General features: G+C 41.8%; 1 protein-coding gene across 1 annotated transcript; it reads right to left on the minus strand.

Annotated features, from left to right (window-relative positions):
- Nucleotides 1–8,993: 8,993 nt before the first annotated feature.
- Nucleotides 8,994–25,891, minus strand: LOC107217228. The gene is made up of 3 exons (XM_015654646.2): nucleotides 25,824–25,891; nucleotides 12,061–12,986; nucleotides 8,994–11,979 (listed from the first exon to the last, which is right to left on the minus strand). Exons 2-3 carry the CDS (start codon nucleotides 12,913–12,915, stop codon nucleotides 9,400–9,402), a joined length of 3,435 nt encoding a protein of 1,144 aa, XP_015510132.1. The 5' UTR covers nucleotides 12,916–12,986; nucleotides 25,824–25,891; the 3' UTR covers nucleotides 8,994–9,399.
- Between the last annotated feature and the right edge of the window lie 1,109 nt (nucleotides 25,892–27,000).

Raw genomic sequence — 27,000 nt, forward strand, 5'->3', positions numbered from 1 at the left:
TCGACACCGCGGATGCCCCACCCCTCGAATCTTTTTGGTAACATAAAACCCGAGATATTGGACCTTCGCGAAGGGTCCTCGAGCTGCGTGAACTAACCTAAATATTATATTATATGCAGGAAGGGTGTTGCAGGTTTATTTTTTAATTAAGAACCTTGTCAATATTTGTATAAATTGCAATATAATAATATTGCGGCCGCCAATGATTTTTCTCTAACGTCCCCGCGCCCTCTTTATTTATATACATTTTTTTTATCTGTACGTCATATCCGAGTAAATGGACATACGCCCCTCCGTCTTCTCCGTTAACTACGGTTATCTCAGCGTTCGCGCCTTTCACTTTCTCGGCCCTCTCACTACGACTGGTTCTCCACCCCCCTTGGCTCAAACTTTCTCTCTCTTTCTCTATCTTTTTTTTCTGTCCCTCTCTCTCGGAAGCCGCAAGATATTATTGATTTTTATACATGCCCGACTTGGGAGGCGAGGGTGGCCTGTGCACGGTGTCTCTCTCTGTTTATGTTTCAGAGAGTTTCAGGGGTGGGTCGGGCTGTGTCATTTACTCATTGGCCGCGGCTTGCTTGACGGGGGAATCCCCCGCTACTACAGTCTCTACTCTGGGCTTTCCTAACCTCCTCGCCCTCCCGCTAAACAGAAACACTCGTCGCATATACATATCTGATATCCCCAAAACTGTATATATAACCTTATATCTGCAATATACATACATTCTATTTGTATACGGTATTACCCGGCAACGTGGAGACTACTGCCGATCGTCTCAGTTTGTTGTGCATATTATATTTAACGCACGTATTGAAAGTGTAGGCACGTATGTATAAAATATTGTTGGTAATATATTCGATCGGGGGTTGGGGAGGAACCAGCGATTGGCGGGGGTTCGACCAATTTGAAAAATTGACGAGTCCCCGATACCCCCCTCTCGCCTCTTCGGGCCTTCAGCGTGTTTCACGCCCCCGCCAACATACATCGTCATACATGGTTAGTAATTTTTGAAAATTTTTCAACGCCCGATTGCAACTTGATCGAGCAAGTGAGCGTGACCCGATGGGTGTAAACGTATTAATATCCTATACACACATACCAAAAAGTCAAATAAAACTGATTGTAAGAACACAGCGAAAGATAGAAATAAAAGATGATAGAATAAAGAAAGAGAAAAATCAAACAAGTCGTTCGGTAAACTGAGATAAAGTAAATAAACTGTAAACGAAGGTGCAAAATTAAAGATATTAATTTTATTGGGACCAATTTCAGAACACAAAATAATAAAATTAGTATATAATGTAATGTAATAATAATAATAATATAAAGACAATCTCACCATATCGTGTTAGCCATATAAAAATACGAGAAATATACTCGGAAAAAAGAATATCTCGATATAATATACTTAAACCCATTGACGCACACGCGTGTGTTATTTATGCATTGCATGCATGTACCTATGTATATATCAGAGGTCGAAACTGCATATACACGTAAATATGTATGTGTATCTTTGTTAAAATTCGGGAACGCTTAACACAACTGAATGAACTTAGTGGTCTAATATTTTTGATGAAATCGAACCGTAAAAGGGCCTCAAATATAGTTTGCTACATGTACACGTAATATATATATACATATAGATATATATATATATATATGTATATGTATATGTATATGTATGTACATATCTTTATATATATTATGTTAATGCTGAACTTTTTTGAGTAATTTCCTCAACTACGATAATAATATTTCTTCTTTGACTAGCTTAATTAGGAATTGTAAACCGTTTCAAAACATGACTAGAAATACGTACTACTAAATAAACGCTTGGTTTCTTTCGCTTTGTTTTTGTGTACTCTGTTTGCGTACTCCGTACTTGTTTTCCCAAGTTTCATTCACGCACGACTGCACTTAAATCAATACGATTTACGCATACATATATTTTATACGTACAGTTACTGGTTAATATCTATACAATATATATTCATATGTATATGTGTATATATATATATATATTACATAGAATCGTGTCTATTTATAATAATATAATTTCGTTTTCCATGTATCGATATTAATCTACAGACGTATTAATATAATTAATAATATATGTATACAGTGTATACATACTAAGTCAATGATCAATATAATATTTTGTTCATTCTCATTCACACTGGTATAATTTTGATTTTGCGCTCATTTTAGTCACTCAAGGCAAGTTTACAGACGATTTTGAAGATTTACTTTATTATTCTTTTTAATTAATTGATTAATTAATATTTTTTTTCCTGTTTTTCTTTTCTTTTATCAAACATTCTTCAATTTCTCTATACATAATAACCGGTTTAGACGACCGCCGCAAATTTTCTTTCACTTATAATGAAATTCATTATTTTTAATCCTTGGTATTATTATTAGTACTTATTATTATCATTATTTTAATTATTATTATTTGTTGCTATTCATATTTCAATCTTTCACCTTCGGATTCATGCTTCGCGCAAAAGCCGAAGGAAACGCGTAACTTTCCCCTCCCCCTCTTCCCCTAGCTTCTCGCAATGGTTGGACATTTGAAACGGCGAAATCGAATTCGGTTATGCACGAAAAATGTGCTACCACCGTTTCAGATGCAGCCCCCTTCACCCCCGGCCATCTTTTATTATCAATATTCAATGGGTATAACAATTAATATTTATGGCCGATCGATGCTCGGCCCATTGAGCTGACAATGCTCAATCGTGGCAATTAAAAACGTTCAGGATATTTGCATGCAGGACGAAGGTCGCCGCATTTTCGAGCATTGTACACCGTGCAGGGTATGCGCATGGGGTAGGGAAGGAATAATGGGCGATTCGGACACACGCGTATGAGCGCGTGCGTCGCACACTCCCCATACCGCAGCCCGGCAATCTTTTTCAACGTTTTTCCCCAAAAATTCCCTCTGAGATGGTTTTTACAAAGGACTTTCCAGCCGGACCCATTATAAGGTCACAGGACTGACCTTAGGGCCCCTCCTCTCTTTCCTACGGCAGCAGATGGGTGTCGGACCTTTTCCTTTCTTCTTCCTTTTTTCTCCCCCTTACAAATCCTATCATATATGCGCGTTCGCAAAACTGGATTGCTTAACTTGTCAATGATCTATATGTGATTGGTGACGATCGTTTTCGCGAAAGTTTACATCCTTTGAGGAAGAAATAAGTTTCAAACTTTAGAAACATTTTTGCAAAGTTTTTCACTGTGCCTAGCTCGCATTTGTTGTAACGTATAAAAATTCTTGAAGCTTCCGTCACGCGCTGGATGTCTAAAAGATGTTACTTTTATGTCTAGCCTGACCTATTTTTGAAAATTATTCAAGAAATTGATTAAATAAATTTATCACAGCAGTAATTATAGCGGTGCTGATATTAGTATGTCTTCCTAATAAAATCGGATATATTCATTGTCTGGCAACGAGTACAGGACTTTTATTCGTACCTTTTTTCATTGCCGTTGCACGAATGCCAAGCGAATTCCCAGTTTCTGTTATTACCGAATCGACGCTACTCTAAAAACAAACCATACATTAAAAAAAAAAAAAAAAAAAAATCGCACCATCCTGGATTCTGACTAAAGACAAGCCATAAAATTACATTGATAGTGCTACTCGGTCGTCAGGAAGTATCGAGATGAGAACCAGGTGGCCGTTTTACTTTTCAAAGTCAGAATCACTTCAACCGCTACGGAAACCAGTTCTGCCTCACAGCACGAATTCTAATCAATCATGAAGACTTTGCAGTCAGGGCAAAGGTAAACGCTCACTGTCAAATGATGAATTTAAAGAAAAACCTAAGCCTTTCGATACTGATTGTACTTTTGTACTTTTTGGTCGCATAGAACTTGGAGACACGTGGAATCATTGCAGGCTGAAATCTAAAAACCATTAAACATGAAACGGCAATCTCACGTTTCTTCCCTCGAAAACGCGTTACACGAAGTTTCCGACCCAAACGATAAAATATTGTCGCGTTTAAGTTGCGCGATTGTTACGTCTGCGTTTAAACTTGTATTGTCCATGGGTGAATACCCGATGAGGAAACACTTGTTCGCCAGATAAACATGTGCTCAAGTTCGCAGCCTATGGGTCTACGGTTCCCATTCCGTGCTCGTCGGTTTGCATATCAATTGCATTTGCACTTGAACGCGAGCCAATGTTGGTAAGGCCATGAGCGTCATAAGCGTGAAGAACAATCGCCTGTCGCGTTCACTGAAATATAATAATACTGAAACGATCACTTATAGGTATTGCTAGGTATCATAGACTCTTAGAGATAGACTACGCGGTCTGTGCACCGAGCTGAAGCCGTAATTGGAAAGAGAGATGAATAGCTGGAGCTGGACCTCTCACTCTAATCGGTAACTTGGCGGCGGAAGCACATAGGCTTATACAAGTATGTATACCATCGGGCTTGCCTTATTGCTGGCCGCTGCTCCCCACTCTTTTGATCGTGCAAAAAAGAGGTCCGGCTACAGCTGTTGCTCTCTCTTTCTAATTACGGCTTCAGCTCGGTACATCGACCGCGCAGTGACGCGTTGCAAACACTAAAGAAATCTCTTTAGATCTAAAGAAATTAGAGTCAGTTCAAAGAAAGAAGAAAAGTTGTTTTCTTGCTAAGAAATATTATCGCTTAGCCCGGAATCTGAAGAAAATCTGAAGATCTCTAACGAAATCTCTAAATATGGTCTGTGAAATCGAAACAACAGACTAAAATCAACCAATTTGTGAGGTTCCTGAGAGAATATGCACCGATTAGATAGCTTGTGCAATTTTCAAACACACTTATTTGACAAGTTGGTGGTCCTAAATATTAGAAGTAAAACCATGTTATCTCTGTGTTACCTTTTTCGGTAATTATCATTATATATTTCTAGGAAAATTGTCCATGTTATAAAGCGAAATAATGAAGTATTTGATGTATTCCTGTATTTATTGAGTTTCAATACCGTCGAACATCACTCTTTGAAAATGAGAAATATGAAGAATTATTGGCGCGCCGTAAAGACATCTGAAGAATTATTGTGGTGCCATGTAAATAAGAAATTCAAAGAATTTTTTTTGCATTATACAAAGAAATATTTGTCTGATGGGTTGGCAACGTTGGGCCCGCAGTCTATCTCTATAAGTCTATGCTAGGTACATAGTTGTGGATTTCCGGAGAGAGAGACAACACTTCATTTCCCGTGCTTTCTTTCTCTCTCTCTCTAATCATTCCAGTATTATTATATTTCAGTGGTCGCCTCACGCCGCGTCCCGTATGTCGTTCGTCCACGACTCAACTAACTACAAGTTGCGTGCACGCGTAACCGGCCATACGACGCGACGACGGTTGCGTGCTCTGCAGTGCAAACGCGCACGTCATCAAATGACATGCAGCGATGAAATAAGCGGGTAGTTATCGGAGTTTCGCCTGCAGGGTATAATTGCGCTCGAGTTGTGGGTTTATTCCCTTTTCCACGGATCTCTCGGTGAAATTGAAACCATGAATTATTCAATCGGCTAGATAAGCGGTCATTGATTTATTAATCGAGAGTGGCAACTTTGTTTTTGTCCAGCCTGCATCGAAAATATACTTCTTCGTGCATGTAAAGTGGGCGAAAATTGCCTTTTTCCCGCCCAGAAACGAATAGGTGGGCGCAAAATATCGCAAGCCGGCGTCAAGTGTGTTTTTGCGCCCGCTTCCCCGAATTTGAACCCTTTCAGTCATACATTTTTCAACTCAATATTTTGGCGTGAATTTTGTTACTCGTGAATTTTTGGGTTACTGATCCCGAATCTGAAGTCAGAATTTGACAATTTCTAAATCCAAGATGGCGGATCTAATATGGTGAATGAAAAATCGAAAAACTGTCAAAATACGATGATTCTGACGGAAACATGTTACTCGAGGGTTTTTGGAATTATATAAAATAACAAAGATCACTTAAAGTTGTGAATAAACTGATAAGTCTAGGACGTGAAAATTTATGAGGTGAGACGCTGCGCATCCCACTGTAACTGAAAAGGTTAAAGGACGATCGTGCGCTAAAAGGTAAACTTTCGATGCAGGTTACGGACAAAAAGTACCGTGTGCACCGTAGGCGGAAGGTGGTTGACGTTGATCGTGCGATTTTTCCCTTAGTCTTCTAAATTTCGCGCGATTGCTCACTTTCCACTCTTGATACACAATGTACTATTTTCTACGGCTGGGACGAATCGAGATTTCTTTTCACTCTACACCCCGCTTCTCGACTGTTTCCCTCAATTCAGATTCGCGACAAGGCGGGAGGGGAAATCTTTTTTCTTCTCGTTCGCACACTGCCGCAAAATATCACTCATTTCCTCTGAACATAGTCGCGCATATTTTTGTCAATGGCCAGATGGTGCGACGAATTTTTTTAATCAAAGTCCAGCACTGTGCGAACAACGATCTGTCTTGTGTTTTGACTTTTTTCATCTAGCTTTGGTATTACTTTTTGCCATCGTGCTCACTGTTTTGTTAATCATACTATTTTGTTTATAATTCTGTATTTAATAAATTATCTCTCATCTTCATTCCGTGTCTAATATTTCAGGTTAATGTTGTTTTCACTAGATATTTTTGCATTTTTAAATTAATTATTATTATTATCGCGTTATTAAGTTTTTCTTCTTTTGTTTCGACTTCCATTTAATTATATAGTTATAATCTCTTTTCCCTTACTAAAATTTTGATTTCAGTTTCAAAAGCTGCAAGGCACGAGTATGAACAGCTTTTTTAAGGAACTATATGTTTCTGATGCCCTCCGAGGTCACAATGATCTTCTTAAATTTATTTATATCGTATCTATTGTATATGTATATGTATACATATATATTATATACATATGTAATATATATGTACTATATATATATATATATATATATATATATATGTATATATTTTGTTTTTCCTCACGTTATAAAGACTAGATTACGATCTATAGGTATAATAATCCGACTAGATTTCGGTTTGGTTATCATTATTATTTTGCGGAGGTCGCTGCTTGTACTTTTATACGAGGGAAACAAGAAAATGAGTCAAAAAGTAGCTGTCGTAAAGCCACTAGAGGTCAGCCGTCACTTTATCGATTTTACTGAAAACAAATATTTATACGAATAATTTTTCGAGCGTATATATAATATCCCGGTTGATTTCCAAATTACGGTATACATATAACGGTAGGTAGGTATATCATAATAGACTATCGTATAGAAAAGAAGAGGATTATATATTTATGTACTATATTTAAGCTACCTATATGTACATTCAGTTTCATTTTATATTTTTAGTTTCATTTATTTTTTGTAAATTTTTTCTTTCGTTTTTCTTTAATTTTTTATCTTGGTAATCATCTTGTTGGCTGTGTATATGATTGTACTTTTGGTTGCGAGTTATACTGTGTTCACCCTGAGTTGCGTTTTATTTATTTGTTATTTTGTTATTTAATTATTAATCGAGTAGCTCGTGATTCGATAGACGTTAATAATGATAGGAATAGTAGTACTATTAGTTATAATAATAATAATAATAATAATAATAATATTAATAGCAGTATTAGGAATCGCGGTATCAATATCATCCTGGAATTTCCGACGTACTCTGTATTATACTACGTACCGTATCGAGTATTTACAGAATACACACAAGTACCAATTATATTATTATATATTCTCTTGGGCGACGCTGGATTATGTCGAGTTAATAAAATTCATTCAGAGAGATGCATTCTACTGGCAAGTGAAATACGAAGGTGTAATTTGAGAACTCGCTGAGGCCACTTTCTTGTAAGTTATTGAGACGCCACCCATCAACAGTCAACGCGTAAGACAGTCCATCTTACTGAATTTCGGGAACAGGATATTCATAAATTTTCCGTAATCGAAAAAAAGCAGGACAAAGCCTAAGCACATTCCCGCCCATTGGTGACGCTCTTCGCGAAGGTACGCCGTTGAAATCAATTATCTTCGCTCCTCAAATGTTATCATAAGCACTACTCAGTTTTGAGAATTCGTTTCACAAAAATAATCGCCCGCTTTATGTCGATGATAAATATGCGACTTGCTTGTAGACTATGAAAGTTGATTCAACGAGTAGCAAAGTTCTGCTCTTCAATTTTCACTTTTCAATCTTGCACATGTCATTTATAGCAGAAACTCGTCAACTCTAAATGCCCCTTGCTATTCCATGCAATATACTCTGCACTGATTTCACACTGATATTATATCTATAATACAAATATGCGTACACGTACATATTCCTCTGGCGTTTTGGAGTACCTATATTTGTATCGATATAGATAAATAACCGCGTATTCGCGAATCTTTTCCTCCTGACTCAGTTTCACCTCTCTACATATTATCAAAAGTATTGACTAAAAATTCCACAAGTAAATAATGATGATAATAATAAGAACAATAATAATAATGACAGCAATCGTGATAATTGTGAAATTCTCTCCGACTTAGCCTGAGATTTTATTGGTCGCGATTCTGTAGACTCGCACGTCTTGTTTACGTTGAGCGATAAAAAATTAAGCCAAATACGACACGAGGTACAACATCGCAAGGAACATAAAAGCGTGCGAACCCTTTTCCGGGGCTTTATTCACGAGCATTATTATTATTATTTTTATTACTTTAGTTTCTGTCTTTCATTTAATTCCCTCCCTCCTCCCTGAACTGGGAATTTGCAAAATTTGCAAAACAGTTGAAACACGCCGTGGTAGTCCGTCGCGCTTAGAATAGGAACTTTGTTAATCACCCATTTACATATTAATTATTAATAATTAATATTTACAATATAACATCACGATTATAATATACCTATAACAACGTGGTTTCTAAGCGCTCCGTACGTTTTTAATATAAATTCCAACCATAACGATCAACTGCCATCGCAAAGCCTCCCCCACAATCGCTAGTCGATGTAACAAACTGTTCTCCGTTTCTCTACATCCTACACTGCCCTAGGCATGGTATATTAAGTATAGTATATCATATCTGTCACGCAATAAGTTTTTTTTTGCTTCGAAGAATTAATAAGTATATACGAATTATAAAGGAACTTAAAATCACAGGTGCATATAAAAGTCTTTGTCTTTGTTTTTTTATCTTTCATTAAAAAAATATGTTTGTCGCGAATAATATATATGTATACGTTTCGCAGTGGGTTGCGGTTCGCTCGCAATACACAATGACATTACACATGTATGTACCTATGCAGCATTCAAAGAAACCTCGAGCAGACTCATCTTTTCCTTTAGTATTTTATTCCTTTTTTTTTTACTCGCAATCAGACGCAGATCGAGTTGCAAACTTGTTATGAAAATATCATGATTAGGAACTGTGGTTTGATTTCAGGCAGGGCTAAGGTTAAAGGACAGCGTCAAGGGCGCGCTTATGCGCGTCCTAACTGGCAGGTAGACAAGTGCGGGACCGAATTTCTTCTCCGAGCTTGCGGTATCCGAGGTACCATGGACAGCCTCTGACTCCTCTATGAGAAACGGTTGCATCACGGTCTTCTCGGGGCTGGAATTCATGTCTTGGGGCATGGCATAGCTGGCCGGGATCTTTTGCTTGCTCGCAACGTCTCTCAAGGTGCGCGTCAACTCACCAATCACGCTTTCCGATTGGTCGGCGGTTACCGTTCGGTGGTCTTTTCTTATGTGTTTTTTGATCCTGTTCAAATTCGCTGTCGCGTAGCCACACTGAGCACATTTGTAAGCCCCCTGGGGCGTAACTTGTACCGCGGTAGCGTCCTCCGGTCTTTGACCCTTCGGAAGACCGTTCGAAGAAAGACCGGCCGAGGTGTGAGGACTCACCTGCTTCAAGTCGTCCTTCGAATCCAGATCGGTGCGGTCTTTGGACTCGCTGTCTTTTTCAGAGGACGATTCGGGCCTTGAATTGCTGAATAACTGCGGTTGAAAGGATGGAATTAGCCCGGAAAATTGGTGCTGAGTGAGTAAGTGATGCTGGAGCAATTCGGGCTGAGAGAAACCCTGCAGACATACGGGACACTGCAGCGTTTGCTCGCCTTCTATGCTGGTCCCGCTCTGAGGACTCGTGTGCGATCTTTCGTGGACGAAGAGAAAGGCGAGGACCGGCGTCGTGAAAGTGCAGTACGAGCAACGATAACTCTTCAGCGGCTGGTCTTCGGTCGACCCGAAGAGAGTCGATAAAACCTGATTTCCCAACCCGCTGTAGTCCCCCGTCTTCATGTGCGGCGCCAAGTCTATACCGTTGGGTATTTTCAGACTTGGATTTGGATGCGAGACTCTCGACGGTCCAGGTGTCCTTCCGCCTCGAGGTCCTGACTGATACTGTTGCTCCAATTCTCGCCACTTTTCGATTCCCGCCTTCCCGTGATCGCTGAGCAGATGTGCCTTCAGCCACTTGGTGCTTCTGAATCTCCTGCTGCAAATTGGACAGACCTCCGTGAAGTGGGTGAAGTAACGATGGCTCAAGTCGCCGACTTGCTCCGGCTTCAGGGCGGGGTCTTCGCTGTTGTTCGTGTCGGTGTCTGCCTGTTTAGCGGAGTTGCTAGTCGACGGCATGCCTTCCTCGATGATGCCGTGTGTGTTGTGCTTGTGAACACGTAGGAAATACTTGCTGCAAAGTTCCTTGTTGCATATATTGCATATGACGCCACCGATCTGAGCTCCGTTTTCTATCTCGATACCGTGCATCCGGTGCATGTGTGTCTTCATGAAGTATTTGTTGCATAGTTCCTTGTTGCATATCTCGCAGTAGCTCGACGTGGGCATTATCAAAACTGGAGCCCTGCGTTCCGGAGTTGGAGCTGTTGGCGTTGTCGACGTCATCGTTGCCGAGGTGGTCGGCAACGCGCTCGGCAATGGCACCGAGGCTGACGTCGAGGGTTGGTGATCTTCGGAAATGTGTTTTCGCAGCGCTTCTTGACTAGGGAATTCTTTATCGCATAATGCACTGTTCAGGGCAGTACTGCTGTTCGGTGTCGGTGACTTCTCGGTTCCTTGCAAAGGCGACGAAACAGTCTCGTCGACTATAGCGTCATGTTCCATCGCCATATGGTTCCTCAGAGCTTGTCTGCTGTCGTAATCCTTTCCACAAATCGGACACGGTGCGCCTCGGCCAAACTCCAAGCCATTCAATTGCAGTATCATGGTTTGAAGCTTTCGAAGATCTTCGCTTATGGAATCGGCCTTTTGGTCCGTCGTGTCGGCGTCATTCTCGTTCTTCGGCGAACCCTGCTCCTCGGAATCGTGCATCTTCTGACGATGCGCCTGATGCAATCCTATTGTCTGAAAACGAATGCCGCAAGGCTTGCACTCGTAATCTTCGCCGGAACGATCGCCGGATTCTGAACTGTTGCCGCTGGTTTCTCCTACGATCAGATTCAACGGGCTGGTCTGCACGTGATGCCACGTCGCAGCCGCTCCAGGATTACTCGGCGATTTGTCATTGTCTTGAACGACGATGCCGTGTCTCTTCATTTTGTGTGTACGTAGAAAGTACTTGTTGCAGTATTCCTTGCAGCACACCTCGCAAAAAGCCTCGGGATTTATAACGCCCAGTCTCTTGAGGCGATCGGCGTTGAAACCGGAATCCTTGGCTTGCTGAATCGACTGCGGAGAGAGATGCCTCGGCGCTGGCATAAAGGTCGTGTCCTCCTGTTCAACTCCAAATTCCTGCTTGAATAGTCCTTCCATTGCACCTGGGCTCAAGCTGTGATGCGAAGTGTCCTTCTCATCTTCGACAGTTTGCGGAGGAAGCATTTGCACGTCACTCCCTTCGGTTCCGTCGCTGTTATGCACCTTCTGCTTGTGTTTCCTCACAGACTCCTCGTTCTTGAATTTCTTCTGACAGATTTCACAGACCGCGTTTAAGCTCGGTGGCGCTTGCAGAACAGCCTGCGCCGGAGGCATCGAAACGGTTGGTGATTCCAGTTTGAGCTGTGGCTGCGATTGCTGATCTAGTTTCATCCCTGTGGACAGAAAGGAACCCGCGTACGAGGTTCCGGTGAAGCCCGTCTCGCTAACCGTTTGCCCCGGAGTGTCTACGTAGATCCCGTGCTTGTTGGCTTTGTGTGTTTTCAAGAAATACTTGTTACAAAATTCTTTGTTGCAGAGGTCGCAGTAAGCGTCCGGATTGAATATCCTGACGGGCGCAGGTCCTATTGGCGGTCTGTTAGGAACCTGGCTCGCGTCGGTTAAGGAAAAGTTTGGCAATGGAAGATACTGAGCCAATGCACCGGGGAAAGGTAGCGCTTGGAGGTGATTGGATATCGAGGACAGGGAACCAGTCGAACCCGGAGGTGGCCAATCGTCGGTTTGGGATTGCAACTGAATCTGGTGTGGCTGCGATTGAACGTGACCCGACAACCACGTTGCCGCGAAATTTTTGATACCGATTCCTGACAGATTGACAGGACTTTCAGGCTGCTCCTGATGTGTATTAGATTCCTGCTTTATTTCAATATGCGAGTGAACCGGCGAACGCTGCGTATTCTGCCACGAAAAAGTGGAGAGGTTATGTTTACTGTTCAAGTGATGATTAAGCATTTGTTTACTATCAAACAATTGACTACAATATTGGCAGCGGAATTCGTTATTCAAGTTTTCGTCTTTTGACGTCTGATGGATCCGGTCGACCGTTGGCTTACCTTCGCTGTCTTCCGCAGCACCCTCTTCCTCCGACTCCTCTTCCCGATCATCGCTGATCAACGTGGCTGGAAATCGAACCGGCGTTGACTGCTTGCGCCGCTTCTTCGCGCCAGCGGAGTCGGCGTCGCCGTGAGGACGCTTCAACGTATCCCTGTCTTCGCCGCTTGATCCATCGCTGTCCGCGTCACCGGATTCCGGAAGTATAGGGCCTCGAGCCATCGTCGACGCCATTCCCGTGTAGCTGCGCCGCCCTCGCACCTGCTTCTCACGCGAGGCCCTGATGGCCTTCAAATACCCTCAGTCTGCAAATCAGAAACAAATGTCATAACATCAACGATCAGTTTAATTCACCTGAAACTCCTATTGTCTGAAAGCAGTGTTGTCTGCAAGTCTGCAGGAACCGCGGGGTTAATCACTCATAGATTTGATCTACACCTGATTTCAAAATTACAAAGACTTCAAAAGATTTCTGATGATTTTAGAGGATTTCAAAAGATTACAAGAGACTTCATGTGATTTCAATGGATTTCAAAAGATTTTAAAAGCTTTCTAAAGATTTCAAGGCGCTTCAAAAAATTTCGAAAGATTTCACAAGATTCAGGGATTCCAAAAGATTTCAAAATATCACAAGACACTTCGTGGGATTTCAAAGAATTTTTTTTTTTAATTTCAGAGATGTAAGAAGATTTCAAAGATTTCAAAGATTTCAAGTGATTTCACAAGATTTCCGGAAAAGTCTACACCAGGTTTCACGACTGATTAACCCCTCGGCACGAGCCGTGAGATAGCTCACCAGATACTTTGGGGGTTTTGCATGTTTCTAATGTGGTTGCACACATGATCGCTTCCTAATTGGCAGCTGACATCACAAATATCGCGATCTTCTGTCAAGGGTGATGGGTGATTCGGTCGGGAATGAGTCAGCCGATAGTCCTCTGAATTATACCTTAGTCCCTGCACTTTTACTTGTCACGCAATTCGGGGAAACCGGCGTCTAACGAAGCATTGTCGAAGCGTATCCGGTGCTAAATTATTGCAACAGCATCGCATCCGCGAACTGCGGACGATAAGTCGGTCAGTCCGTCGGTCAATTGATGCCTGTGTCTGCAATAACCACTTTACCGCGGGGGAAATATTTCTCACGTTGTTGTTGATAGAAATTTCTATCAAGATCTTGAAAGGCCCGAGGCCGGAACGAGATCGGAAAGAGAACTTGGCCTCTCGCGGCAAACCTTCATTCAGAATCTTATGATGATTTGAGCCGGTCTGCGAAGGTTTTCGGCACATACCCGCCCACAAAGGGACCCTAACAAGTATTTCATCCCAAAAGGGCGAAGCAGAAAAGCAAAGGCGGTGGACAGAACGGTGAAAATGAAGCTTGGGGGGGGCGAAACGGCACATGACTCATATATATGTATATACATATGCGCCTTACCATACAGATAAACACTACACCCGCACGTTGCTGCATTGACGCACGAATTTTATTCGTTTCTCGGGATTAAACAAGGAATTTCCATAACAAATGTCCGATGTATGAGCCACCTCATATCCCTCTGAATAATATTCATACAACGGTAATCGGGCATAAGTATCATCCGGTTGAGTTAAAAGTTTTCTCAAAAGTCTGGACGAACTCGTTCTAAGCACACGCGCATTGTGTGCATTTATAGATGTCATACTGCAAGTGAATAACAAATGCGTGTAAAAGCTATTCCGAGGATTTTTTTTATGACTTAGAAGAAGCAGTGACAAGTTATCAAACTTCGATGTTGTAATTTTAATGCGGTAAGCACTTTGCGAATTGATGTCTGTTAAGGCCCAAATATAGTGATACCCACTGCTAATACCTCAAAGGAGTAATCGTGCCGTGATAAGATTGTACTATCATAGAAATTTTCATGCGCCACATCAATTGGTTTGAAAAAATTGTTCGTGAGCTGAATTGATTGACAATTATCGTCGCCTGTTTGCTTCATAGATACACGTAAAGATGTTCGAAGCGACGATACCAATTTAGGTGTAAGCAAACCTGCACTCCGATTGTCAAAACCAAGGTCCCTCGTTAGAGCGTGAAAAATGTCCGACTGTCAACCTCGTTAGCGTCAAACAGAAAACCAAGAAAGTTGACAAGAAAGACTGACCGTTACTGCGGTCGTAATATTTAGAGTAAAAAAAGTTAGCATTGATTCATCTCAGAAAAAATATATTTCGGAAACTAAATCAGCTTTTGATGAACGATAAGCTCGCAAGAATGACATTCGAACGGATTCTTCAATCGAGGTTAAGATAGCGAAAAAAATAAAAAATAAACGAACTCAGTTTTAAAGCAATTTCTTTTTTGCTAAACTCGATATCTCAATAATCATGTGAAATAGGGTAGCGAAAAATGGAGGAATAAAACTTACGGTATAACAGAAAACCTTCCTCCTATATACTCGTATGTCTCTGTTACCGTAATTTGTACAAAGTGCCAGTAACCGAATGCGTCATGAGTACAAATCATTGGTGGAATTCGTCAATGTCATTTGAGCGGTATAGTTGACACGTGGATAAATGAGTTCTCTCATGACAAGAATAAAATATTGACACTTCATAAAGCGTACCGCACCGCTGAACAAGCGGAGAATCACAATAACTGGCACCACTTCGCACAAAAACCATGACACGGAACACAAACGTTTGACAAAACCTTACGATCTTCTTGTAAGAAACATTGTGCTGTTCGCGAATCCCGGCATTATTTCGTCACCCGCACGTTTGACCGTTGTTGTTACTTTTACGCTTCTTCCCCGATGATCCTCTCATCCTCGAAACACGGTGTCAAATATATGCTTCCAACTGTGCAGTGGAAGTCGCGTGCGAAAGGTCACCGTGCCAGGTAGGCTGTCACGTGCGAGCCATGCTCGAACCATGTGTGTGCCAAGTTCGATGGCTGGTTGGCTGGCTGGTTATGAATCCAGTAACGCCTTGCCAAGGTTTCCGGTATTGTAGAATTCATCAACTTCCCCCTCCCAATACCGAAATAAGGGCCCCGATCCCCAATTTTCCGCCGAGCCCCCACGGCCCCACCACTCGGCCATCATTATGCGTTTTCCCTGCATGCTGCAGTTCTGCGATAGATTCCCGGACTCATTTCCATCCCTAGGTATATGGCGTATGAGCGCGATGTTGCGAAATGATTCTTTCTATTCTCCTATTAACCTCGAATGCTTAACTGCGGGCATATTTTATTTTTTCTTCTTCTTCTTGCCGACATCTTTACCGTGATCTGGTCGTTAACGGTTCCCCGCTCTATTTTTTCAACTTTTATCTATTTCAACATAAAATCGTTCGTAAGAAACTAGACAAATTATTTTTAAACCCCTCTTTCCAAAAATTTTGGTCAGTCTGTTGATCTCGCCTTCATTTATTGATAATTGGATTCTAACACAATTCGTTCTCACTGTTCTATAGATGATGACCCGGCGCTCATTTTGACTTTCTTCATCATTAATGTAAGTACACATGTCTTTCCTTTTCTCTGTTCTCTGCTTTCTTTATCTTATATTTTCTTTTTGTCTACTTTTCGGGTTTAAGATTAATTACTTTTCTATTAGTTTGCGTTAATGTTGTTGTTTTCTTTTCAAAGAATGTTCAGCCTGAGAACCCCCATCCCCCAAGGACTGAAACGTCATTTTCATATATTTTTATTTTATGACCGAGAAAATCCCTAGATCTTTTTTTTCCCTTTTAAACAAACTGAGCCAAGTTTTACTTTTCTAATGATCTTCTGTACCTACTTGCATAAGTCATCCATCATCATTTGTATCAGAATTTAGATTTATTTTTGCGCGTGTCGGCCTTGTCTCCGTAAAACACAATCCACCCGGTCGCTTGTACACATAAATTAAATTTAATTCTGACACGACTCGCTTTATAGGGGCATATGCACTGATCTCCACCCTGCCAGGTGCGCCTGTATCTGTTGCATGTTGGGTTGCGTAACGGGCGACAGATTTTTCCGAAAAATATTCGTAAACAAGCCCGTATGCTCAACGTTTTCCCAAAATGCGGAGAATGCAATGCGTTTAATAATAGCGGATAGAATGCCGAATAGAGGGTTCTTCGGGGTGGAACCAAAGGGAGGGAGTCGCTACGCGATAAAAGGGTAAATTTGACAAACAAGTTGCAGTCGTCCTCGAAAGTACAATTCTCCCCGTTTTCGTCTCTCTTTGAATGCCGTTTTCCCTATCTCGTACCTACGTCTCTCTTTCACACCTTTCGATGGTCCTCTATTGTTAGGTGAACACAATATGTTACCAGCCCATTTGGTAATGCAAAAACAACACTGCAACAAGCTCAAGAATTTCATACTGCTCTACGGTGGACACATCGGCCTTTACTCGTTTCAAAATGTCCACTAACGTTTATGTAGAACGACACAAAAACAATCAGGACGATATCCTAAGGCTCCTCATGCTTTTGAGAATAAATTAACCCGTTCACTTTAAAACGAAAATATTTATCCGAAATGACTTTATTTGAGTAAGGAAAAACTTTTTTGAATGATTTTGACATGTTTTGAACATGTTTGAGAAATTGAGTTCTTTTTTCTTCAAAATTTGCGTTTTTCACGGATTCTGAGAATAATTCTACAAGATAAATGTAGGCAATCGATTTGGCAGAAAATTTTACCTCGATTTCATATACTTGACGACTATCTAATATACAGCGTATTTCGAGAAAATCGTAAACAACGGAAATCAAGATTGTACACTATATAGTATGCAAAACAACAAATGGGTTAACCGCACCTAAAAAACTGCGTAAAGGGTGAATTTCACCGTAGCATATAAAATCGAGTTTTCTTCAGTATTCATGCAGAGAATAGTAATGTCGACGAAGCGAATGTAAGAAAGTCATGCCACGAGATCTTGAGAAGCGAAATCACTCGGTCACAATCAGTCCCACACGAGGACATACAAACATCGAAATCTACAGCAAGAGTTATGACTCGGCTTGAACCGTTATCGATTCGTCCTAATTATCAGAGCCCGAGTCGGCCATTATTTCAACAAACATCGTCCCGTCCCCCGACTCTCACCACGATATCCCGTCTTTCGCTCCGCTATTTCCCATTTTTCCGTTTCTTTCGCCCATCCAGCGATAGCCCGGGGCTCTCGTCGTTGTAGACCTTCATAACAAAATACCGCTGCCTCGATATTATATACGACGACTCCACCAGCCATGTAGGAGGAGGAGGAGGAGGAGGAGGAGGTTACCGAAGGTGGTGGCGTCGAAGGGCCAAGGGGGAGTCCTGAGGGTGAGGCGTCTACTCTGTAGCGCCCTTACACACGTATAAGGAAAAACGGGAACTCGCCGCATTCCCCCCTCACGAAATGCGAGGGAAACAAAAGAGGAGAAAGACCCGGCAAATGAAATGAAAACGTCGAACGAGCTCCGCCTGAAAGTTCGTAATTCCGTAGATTTACGATATAATGCGTGTCCGTATCCCCCCAAGCCCACCCCCAACCCCCTTTCCCCGACCTTATTATTTGTACCACCCCCCCATATTCCATCCCTCGACCCCGTGTGTATTATACGTATGTACCGACATCCACCCGCCCGCTCTAGGCCCACCCCCCTCATCCCCCTTGCCCCACCCCGCTCCCGTTGCTCGCGCGCTTCTTTACACCCGGCGAGCGATGGACGGACGGGGGACAAGAGACACAGTACGCCGTACCTCAATTTGACAGCTAGATGACAAGTTACCGACGTTGAGTGCCTTGCAAGCTTTTTATAGATTTTTCTTTATCCATACACGTTTGTTCACGCGAACGAAGCAGACGCGGAATATTCTATTCAATAGTCAGTACAACGTACATACGAGGAATCATCGTCTCTTCAAACGAAGAGAAGTGATTTCGTTATGATTGCGGAAAAGATTATGTCAATTGAAAAATAATATTAATTCATTTGTCAGACGACCAATGCAGCTTTTTGTCGATCGATCAGGTCGAGATCTCGGATTTTATTTCCCTCGTAACGCGTTATAGTAGAATAAAAATTAAGCGCCAAGTCTTTTTTTTTATCCGACATTAAACACTTTAAGCGAATTCACCCACAAGAACAATATTTTTTAACCAATCCAACTGGAAAAGTTTTCTCGAAACGAGATGTAAAAAATTTAATTTTCTCAATTTAGAAAAAAAAAACTGCCAAATCGCCCCTTGACATGCCTTCATTTGAAGGGTGATTTCACTCCCTCGAAGTGATTAATGGCAGATAAACAAAAAATACGTGTCACTTAATTTTTAGTCTACTATAAAATATTACAAAATAAATCAAATCGGACATATCGACTTGGGATACCTTCTTTTTAGATCGTTTTTTGTAGCCTAATTACAAGTGGCGTTAACTCTCTGCTTGAATGAAAAAAAAAAACAAAAAAAAAACAGACTCTTGCATTTTGAAACCCACTTAATTTACGGCTATCATGCTTGGAGATTTGTGTAATAAGATTGTAAGTTCGACTTTGACTGGAATAGTACGCGTACCTATATTTGGTCTACCGGCATAGTCGACATTTCACAGGATTATAGTAATAAATAATTTAATACCAGCCAGGTGATACATAAAGTGTGTTTATATCGCCATCTGTTCAAAGGTGAGTGATAAAAAAAAATTATCAACAAGTATGTAAGATTTGTTGAATTTTTATCAGGTATTCGTGAATTATGTATCCTACTTCCAAATGTCTGCATATCCTGATCTTGATACGCTTCGGTAGACAAAGTGAAAAATGAGGCGGAGATTTACAGAGAGATGTTTAACAAGGCTGGATTTTTGTCGTCCCTTTATTTCCTTCAAAGTGAATCTTATATACGTCTTACGTATGTAGGTAAGACGTGAAATTGGCGTCATTTGCTGATTTTCGGTAACGAGTTTCATTGTCAGACTTCCTCGTTGTTATCGAAATATAACGAAAACCACGGGGTGGTTGCGAGCATGTTTACGTAAAACGGTAAGCGGCTACCGAGACAGTGTTTCACGAGCACGTGACAAATAAAATCTGCAAGAACCTTACGCATGTCAATAATTGTCGTACAGTATGTTTCTACACTCCAGGAAAAGTAAAAGTTATTAATCAACAACCTAATTGGGAAGTGTAAGTGATATTTCTAATCAAGTATCTTAGATACAGTAAACCATCATCACCGATAACGTCACTGTCTAATCACGTGGAGTTTAACATGCCCACTCAAAACTGAATACAATGCGGTTACGCACAATTTATTTTGGATCGATTAGACGCTTAAAAATGTATACAAGTTAAATTATTGTCGCACAGGTGTGAAGATAATGTCACTGACATATAGTGGGTGTAAGATATCGACAGTTTGGCTCTCGGATACGTAAAATCCTGAATTATATTGCAGATCTGATAGCGAGCCACGGGAAGTGATTATAATCCGACGGTCCTTATGTCGCCGGAACCGCGGGCTTTACGTTTATTCGCGATGGCCGTCCACGGGTACCTACTTGTTCAAGTATCGCAGACTGTCCCGCTTGCATGCGAAATTATTAAACAGCGGAGGAAGTCGAGCTCACGTGCCGAAACTTGACGACACGAAACTTTGACTTGTTTAAACGCTGTAGACGGCCACTCTTCGCATCGTAGCTAAATTTCATGCCTCACATTTTTCCAAGGCACGATACGCCCACGAAGCCTTGGAAAAACGGTCGCAAAAAGAAGGGACCACATGCACGTGATAGTGATGTAACGAATATTCGCGTCCGCATTCGCAAAAATCGTGCGAATATTTTGCGAATGTGATTGTCACAAGTACTTCATTTCTTGCTTATAAAACTTGTGAAAATAATATTATATAAGACGAAAAACATTAGTTTGATAATGAAATTTTATCATAAAAGTTTTTCTTCACGTTTGAATCACACTCTAACCTCAAAATTAATTTGTTTCTGCTGTCAATTTGTCGTTAAATAATCAAACAAACAGTCGGCTTGGTTCGGATCAGCTCGGCAATTTCCGGAATAAGGTGCAAACGGCGCTAATGCGTGCGTGCGACTTGCATGGTGTACCTGTCGGTCAATCAACTGTTGTCTTATAGCCAAAGAGAAATGGCGCCAGATTTAAAAATGTTTATTCGCATTCGCATTCGCGTATACTTGAAAATTTATATTCGTTACATCACTAGCCGGTGTAGCCAATGCCGGAATCGCATAATTATATTTTCAAAAGAGAATTTCAACGCGATGGTTGGCCAATGTTTCCAACACATTGCAGATGTGCGAATGCAAGACATCGGATTAAAATTCAGCGACTAACTTCTGACACACTTGAAGAAAATAAGGCAGATCTTACGTACTGATTTGTAAATCGAGGAGAGGTATTCTTACACAGTGAACGATGTCAAGTTAATGGAATCGTTGGAGATGAATATCTTATCAGAAGAGGTTAGTCGCGCGAAACTTTCGTAAACACGATGTGTGAGTAATAACATATGTATTAACCCGTTGTACAAAGACCGTAATAAACACCAAAATTGAGTTCCGTCTACGCATCCTACTTCATTTGTACAACCTGGCTGGCAACTTGAATTTCGTAGACCATCTTCAGACAGTCGATAAACATTAAAAGACAATTCTGGCGATAGAGCATCGGCATTTTATAGGGTGGATGAGGTTTCAGAAACTCCATAATACCGCTCAATCAATATTTAATTCTAATTTCATAGAATTAAATTTCTGACTGGCCAAAGTTACAGGTATATAGACTGGCGTATGGCTCTCTTTCATTAAACCTGAACATCACCGCCTGGACAACAGTCGTGTCCGATGTATCGATTCAGCCTCGGTTTAATGCCTCCCTGTTCACTGTCTGTTTAAATCAATTTCAATGCGCGATTCGTCATGTTAAAAGACAAATTCGATATCATAGGTATGTAATTTAAATAAGAGACGAGAAATGTTTCAAGAAGCAAGTGTACCAATAGAGCCACGTTGCGACCTACCACAAACTAATCCAAGGTAACCTTTGCCTAACCTAACCTAACCTATCTTATCCTAACCCAACTACAAATTACTACTTAAACCTCTCCTGTCTATCTTGTTGCCGGGAATGAAAAAGCGGTTATAACCGTTCGACAATTTAATCCCTTACAGTAAATCCTCTTTGGATAATACCGCAGGTTTTTCAGTAGTAAGAAAACACGCAAAAGAATCAGACAAGGGAATAAACGGAAATAGATTTCCGACGTCGGATGAGCCGGTTATACATAGAACCCGAGCCAAGAAGAGGAGGATGACACGTGAAAAGGGTGAAGGAAGGAGCCGGGAGAAGACGGGTGGTGGGTAATGCAATAAAAATTGTAAAGCCTGAAACTGTCCGATTGTGCTGGTGTGTAGTATAGGGCCATGTGGAGTTTAGGCTGCGAGGCCTATTGATCGGTGCTGGACGCACTTCGGCGCCTGGCACACGCGCATTCGTCTTCCCGTAAACAAGACAAATATCGTCATGCCAGCCCTGTAAACCTCCGCCGAGTCCCTCCGCTCCGCTCCAAAAAGTCCCCTTGGTTTTCACCCACTCCCACCCCTCCTCCAAGTCCTCCCTCCTTTCCTCCCGCCGCCGCAACCGAACCTCCAGCCCCTTCCGCGCCCTTCGCCGGAAGCCTAGATCCTATATACCGCGACCCTCGCGAGCCACTCCAAACCTTACATACCACCCACACCATATTTGAAACTATAGCAACGCGGAATGAAACCCTCACCCCCATACCCCTCCATTTCCCTCCGCGAGTAAAATTCGGATCGGGAACGAACGGACAATCAGATTGACCGACTGATATTGCATGTGGTGGTGACGACCACGGCGACCGTCATGGGCCTCTCCGTGCCCTCATTCGCGACCAGGATATATTATACCTACATCGATACACATTGTATATTATATACGTATACATATATACAATATATGTACACACACACACACACACACACACACACACACACATATATATATATACATATATTTATACAGATGTATATTTCTTCTCGATATAATGTTGAGGCGTATCCGTAAACAGGGGGCCGTGGGTGCGGAAAGCCGGAAGTGACGTCACTCGTCGATTAATTTCACACTACTTTGACAAATTTCTCTGCAAATTTCAAATCATGATCTTCGGGTTTTTTTGTCCATTGCGATATCACGTTTAATCGAATCTTTTCTTTCGCCCCTCCCGGGTACATATTATGATACATGATTTCTGTAGTCATGTGCATATTCACGTTTTACATATAATTGCAGATCCTATCTCGTCTTTTTTTTTTTTTTTTATTGATAATTTAAGGCCCTGAAACGAATCCTAACGTACAGAACGCCTGCATTGATTCATGAATATGATTTGAGATAGTGAATTGACTACAGCAAAAAGTGATTAAAGTTTGTTTCGGCAAAGGGTAAGAAAGACGGGGTGCAATTCCCGAAGATTCTACAGTGGAAGACAGAAGGGAGAATGAAAAAAGTGATAGTGCGAAAAAAATGGGTGAAAATGAAAAGTAAAAATAAAAGCCAGACGAACCGCACGCCACGCCCTTCTATAAAAGCATTCCCAGTTGGTCATCCCCTCTCCCCCTCCCCCTCAATTCTCTCGCCCCAATTTTATTTTCCTTCTTTCTCGGAAAATCGTTACCAAATTAATTTCGTTCGTTACTGGAGAGGAAGAGGGAGAAAGCGATAGAGATAGAGAGAGAGCGAGCGAGAAAGAGAGAGAATGGAAAAAACTGGCCTTATTAATACACCGAAAATCAACCGTGTATTGTATACAGTTACATCCTCGAACTTGGATCGAATTAATTATTACCGATGTAATAATCAGAGCAATCTATCCTCATACCGCTTTCGCATGTAACGACGACGTTTTCGTTCGGAACGAACTAAACAACGCTTATGACTTGTTCCTGTTTTCTCTGTTTCCCTCCATGTCGCAACATGTTTAAAAATCGATTTCGCACTTATCCGCTGATGGTAAGCGCTGTACGAGAAAATCGGGGCTTACTGTAAGCGGACAAGCTGGACTTGCAGAGAGGCATTCTTAAGCGTCCGGAAGTTGAAACAGCCGGACGGCTATAGTGGAGTCGTGCAGTTATAGGTGTGCAGACAACGAAGTGTTTACATCAGGTGCGCGAACGAGGTTGAGGATCGGGCCGGCAAATAAGGGGTGTTTTGGCGTGATCTGCGCACGGCGCGGCGTCAGATGAACCCACGTGTCGCGTTCACATGCAAAAGACGTCCAGTGGCGGGACGGACGCCCTCGAGGATCACCAGGGAACACACAGTCTGGCTTGGGAAACTCATCGGAGAAGAAGCAGCGTAGCTGCAGACTTGGATCTGCTTTTCTATCAATACGAACAATAACATCAATAAAAATAGCGGCGCTATTTTCTAACGATTAAAAGCCAGCACTTCAGTTACCGCGATTTTTAACGACCAAACCGATTCAATCCAACCGTTATCAACGGTTCGGGCAGATCAAGTGCGGTTTACGCGTAATGACGATCTTTGTTCTATCGCAATGTCTGAATTCTTTCAAAAATCGAAACCGCCCAGCTGCACAACGTTTCCGCTGATTCAACCTGTCTTGAAAAATTTTACCGCCTCAAAACGAGGAATGTACGAGAACAATGAAGTAAAATGAGTAGATTAATTTGGAAATCCTTTGCGTTCGACAGTTGCTGATAGCTGGACGCCAACGTGCAAATCGGGGAACAAAAAAAAAAAAACCGCATCGATGGATGGACACACCCGTTTTATACAGACTGGTGTGTCAATTACTTTTTCCTCCGATCAGAATTACAGAAATTATTTCCAACAAAGCTATGCCCTGATTTTTTAGTTCTCTACTCGACGCTTCACAGTAAATCATATTTTTTTTGTTCAAATTTTTGGAACCACTCTTTACTCGCCACTTAGTTTGAAATTTACAAAATCCATATTCATCTACCACTTCCGGCCCGAAGGGCTTTCTATTACATTCAGAAAGTGGAACGATCAAACTAATGGGCAATATAAGTATGTAAACTTGCGTCACCGAAACAATACACCGATGATTTACTAACAAGCGTCTACAGAATTAAAGCAGAATCAGTGCCTATGATTAATAAAACGTTTCTCCACTTTGCGTATCTTGCATCTATAGCCAGGAACGCGTATTTTGGAGCACAGAACATTATTTGTTTATAATTTCTCATTTTCTCTCACAATCGAGTTCAACCCCGTTTAACAACTCGTATCGCAATCAGTTTCACGGACTCACCGTCACTTTTTATCAGTCCGGTAAAAATTTCGTCCACCCTCAACAACAACAATGAATAGCAGCACTTTTATTTGTCTTCCATTATTTCTTTTTCTTGATTTTTATAATTGCTTACTTATTCTCGCGCGGTTGACTTTGTTTATATTGAATACGTATAATTATATGGAACTACAGTTTAACGGATTGTCTTCTCAGTTTAATCATTTTACTATTATTATTTTTGGTTATTATCGTTATTCTTTCATTTCTCAACTCATAACATGTCGCCGCAACGTATATTCGTATTGTAACGGACACAAATCACCTGTCGAAAATACGTATAACTGCAATTGATAGTCACACGATGATGATCATTGAACAAGAACAAACACCACATGCACCAACAAACACAAAAAACACTTCGGCAAGCAAGTAGATAGTTATATTTAAAAAAAAAAACTGACATCAAAAGGGTAGTTGATCACGTTGTGTTTCAGTATGTTAATGTGTGTGTGTGTGTGCGTGTGTGTGAGGAGTGAGTAACATAACCCAGAGTGAGAGATTAAAGGGGTGCACGTGTAAAATCAGTTCGGTGGTGAAGAATCAAAGTGTGTTCAAAGTGTTTGAATTCATACTTGGGAATTATTAACGAAAAAAAGGGAAGGACAGAATTGACAAGACGATAAGGGAGATTCGAAATCGGGGAAGAAAAAAAAATAAGAACAAATTATTATTATTTTTTTTTCTGTTTAACAAACAAAAACAAAACGCAATATCATTTCGTTTTCTGTTGCAATACGTAATTGTATAACAATTTGTGACAGTTGTGCGTCGGCTACTTACAATTGTTTTGGCCATCATGCCACGATAGCGGCCATACTTGATATGAGAAAGTATCCCCACATTGTCCGCCAGGCCGTCCACTAATTCTACCTCACCTCCCCCTCCCTGTCCCTCGACGCCCCCGCAACCCCCACCGATCGTACGCGACTGAGCCTGGCGTACGAACTACCCCCACAAGCATCCGAGTCCAGGAATGGCCTCAACGAGGGGCGCCACCGTTCCACAAATTTACGTCAAAATTTGTCTTGGGCAGCTTTTTATATCGTGTTTCTTACTGGTATTTGTTGAAACATAGGTACCCTCAAAATTTGGTCTTAAAGCATCGATCTGCTTGCTGATCTTTTCCAACCAACTGTTCATTCGCAAACTAATCAGATCACGCTTTTTTTTAAGTCAACCCCTCACGTAGTGATAATCTGCACAGCTTCGCACATGTCCGGGATGAATCGCGAATTCAAGAAGATAGAAAACATAAATAAACGGAAGCTTGAATAATTATACAGGGAAACGAGCAAAGTGAACAACGGTCAACGGATGGGGGGGTTAGATTTAGGGGGCAGACGGTTCGGCGACTGACCTAAAGGGGCACAGTCTACAACGGCACAGGAATCTAATCTCGAAGTACACATCCCTGGTATATTTCGAAAGACGCGGGGAGTTTCGGAAGAGTCACCCATCACTGTTTACTTTCTCCCGTCATCAAACCGCCCCCCACTCTGGTCCGCGCATACGCAGACGTAAAGCGAAAGAAAGAGAGAGAGCGAGAGCGCGAGGAGGGTGGGGGTAGGAAGCGGTGCAAGAGAGAGAGAGAGCCAGAGAGCGACGGGTGGAGGGTGGACAGAGCGTCGCGCCTCCTCATACTTCGAGGTTCGTTCTAAACTATCGCCGTCCTCCTTCCAATTCGGACGCTCGCGCGACTCACGAGTAGATTTTTACCCCAGTTCACAATTCTTTCCCTTCCCTACCCTTCCCTTCCCTTTCCACCCCTTCTTCCCGGGCCGCTACTCTCCGCATTCAAGCCTGTCAGAAATACGGAGGGAAAGAAAGAACGAGGTAGGGGTCGAAGGCGGCTGAGGCGGAGGGGGAGGTGGTCACTTGGAATTTGGCCACCGTCTACCCCCGAAACTCGAGCACCTCTCCCAACGCGTTTTTCCCCCCTCGCGACGCAGCGCCAAGC

The sequence above is a fragment of the Neodiprion lecontei genome, chromosome 5 (genome assembly GCF_021901455.1).
Source record: "Neodiprion lecontei isolate iyNeoLeco1 chromosome 5, iyNeoLeco1.1, whole genome shotgun sequence".
Taxonomy (NCBI): domain Eukaryota; kingdom Metazoa; phylum Arthropoda; class Insecta; order Hymenoptera; family Diprionidae; genus Neodiprion; species Neodiprion lecontei.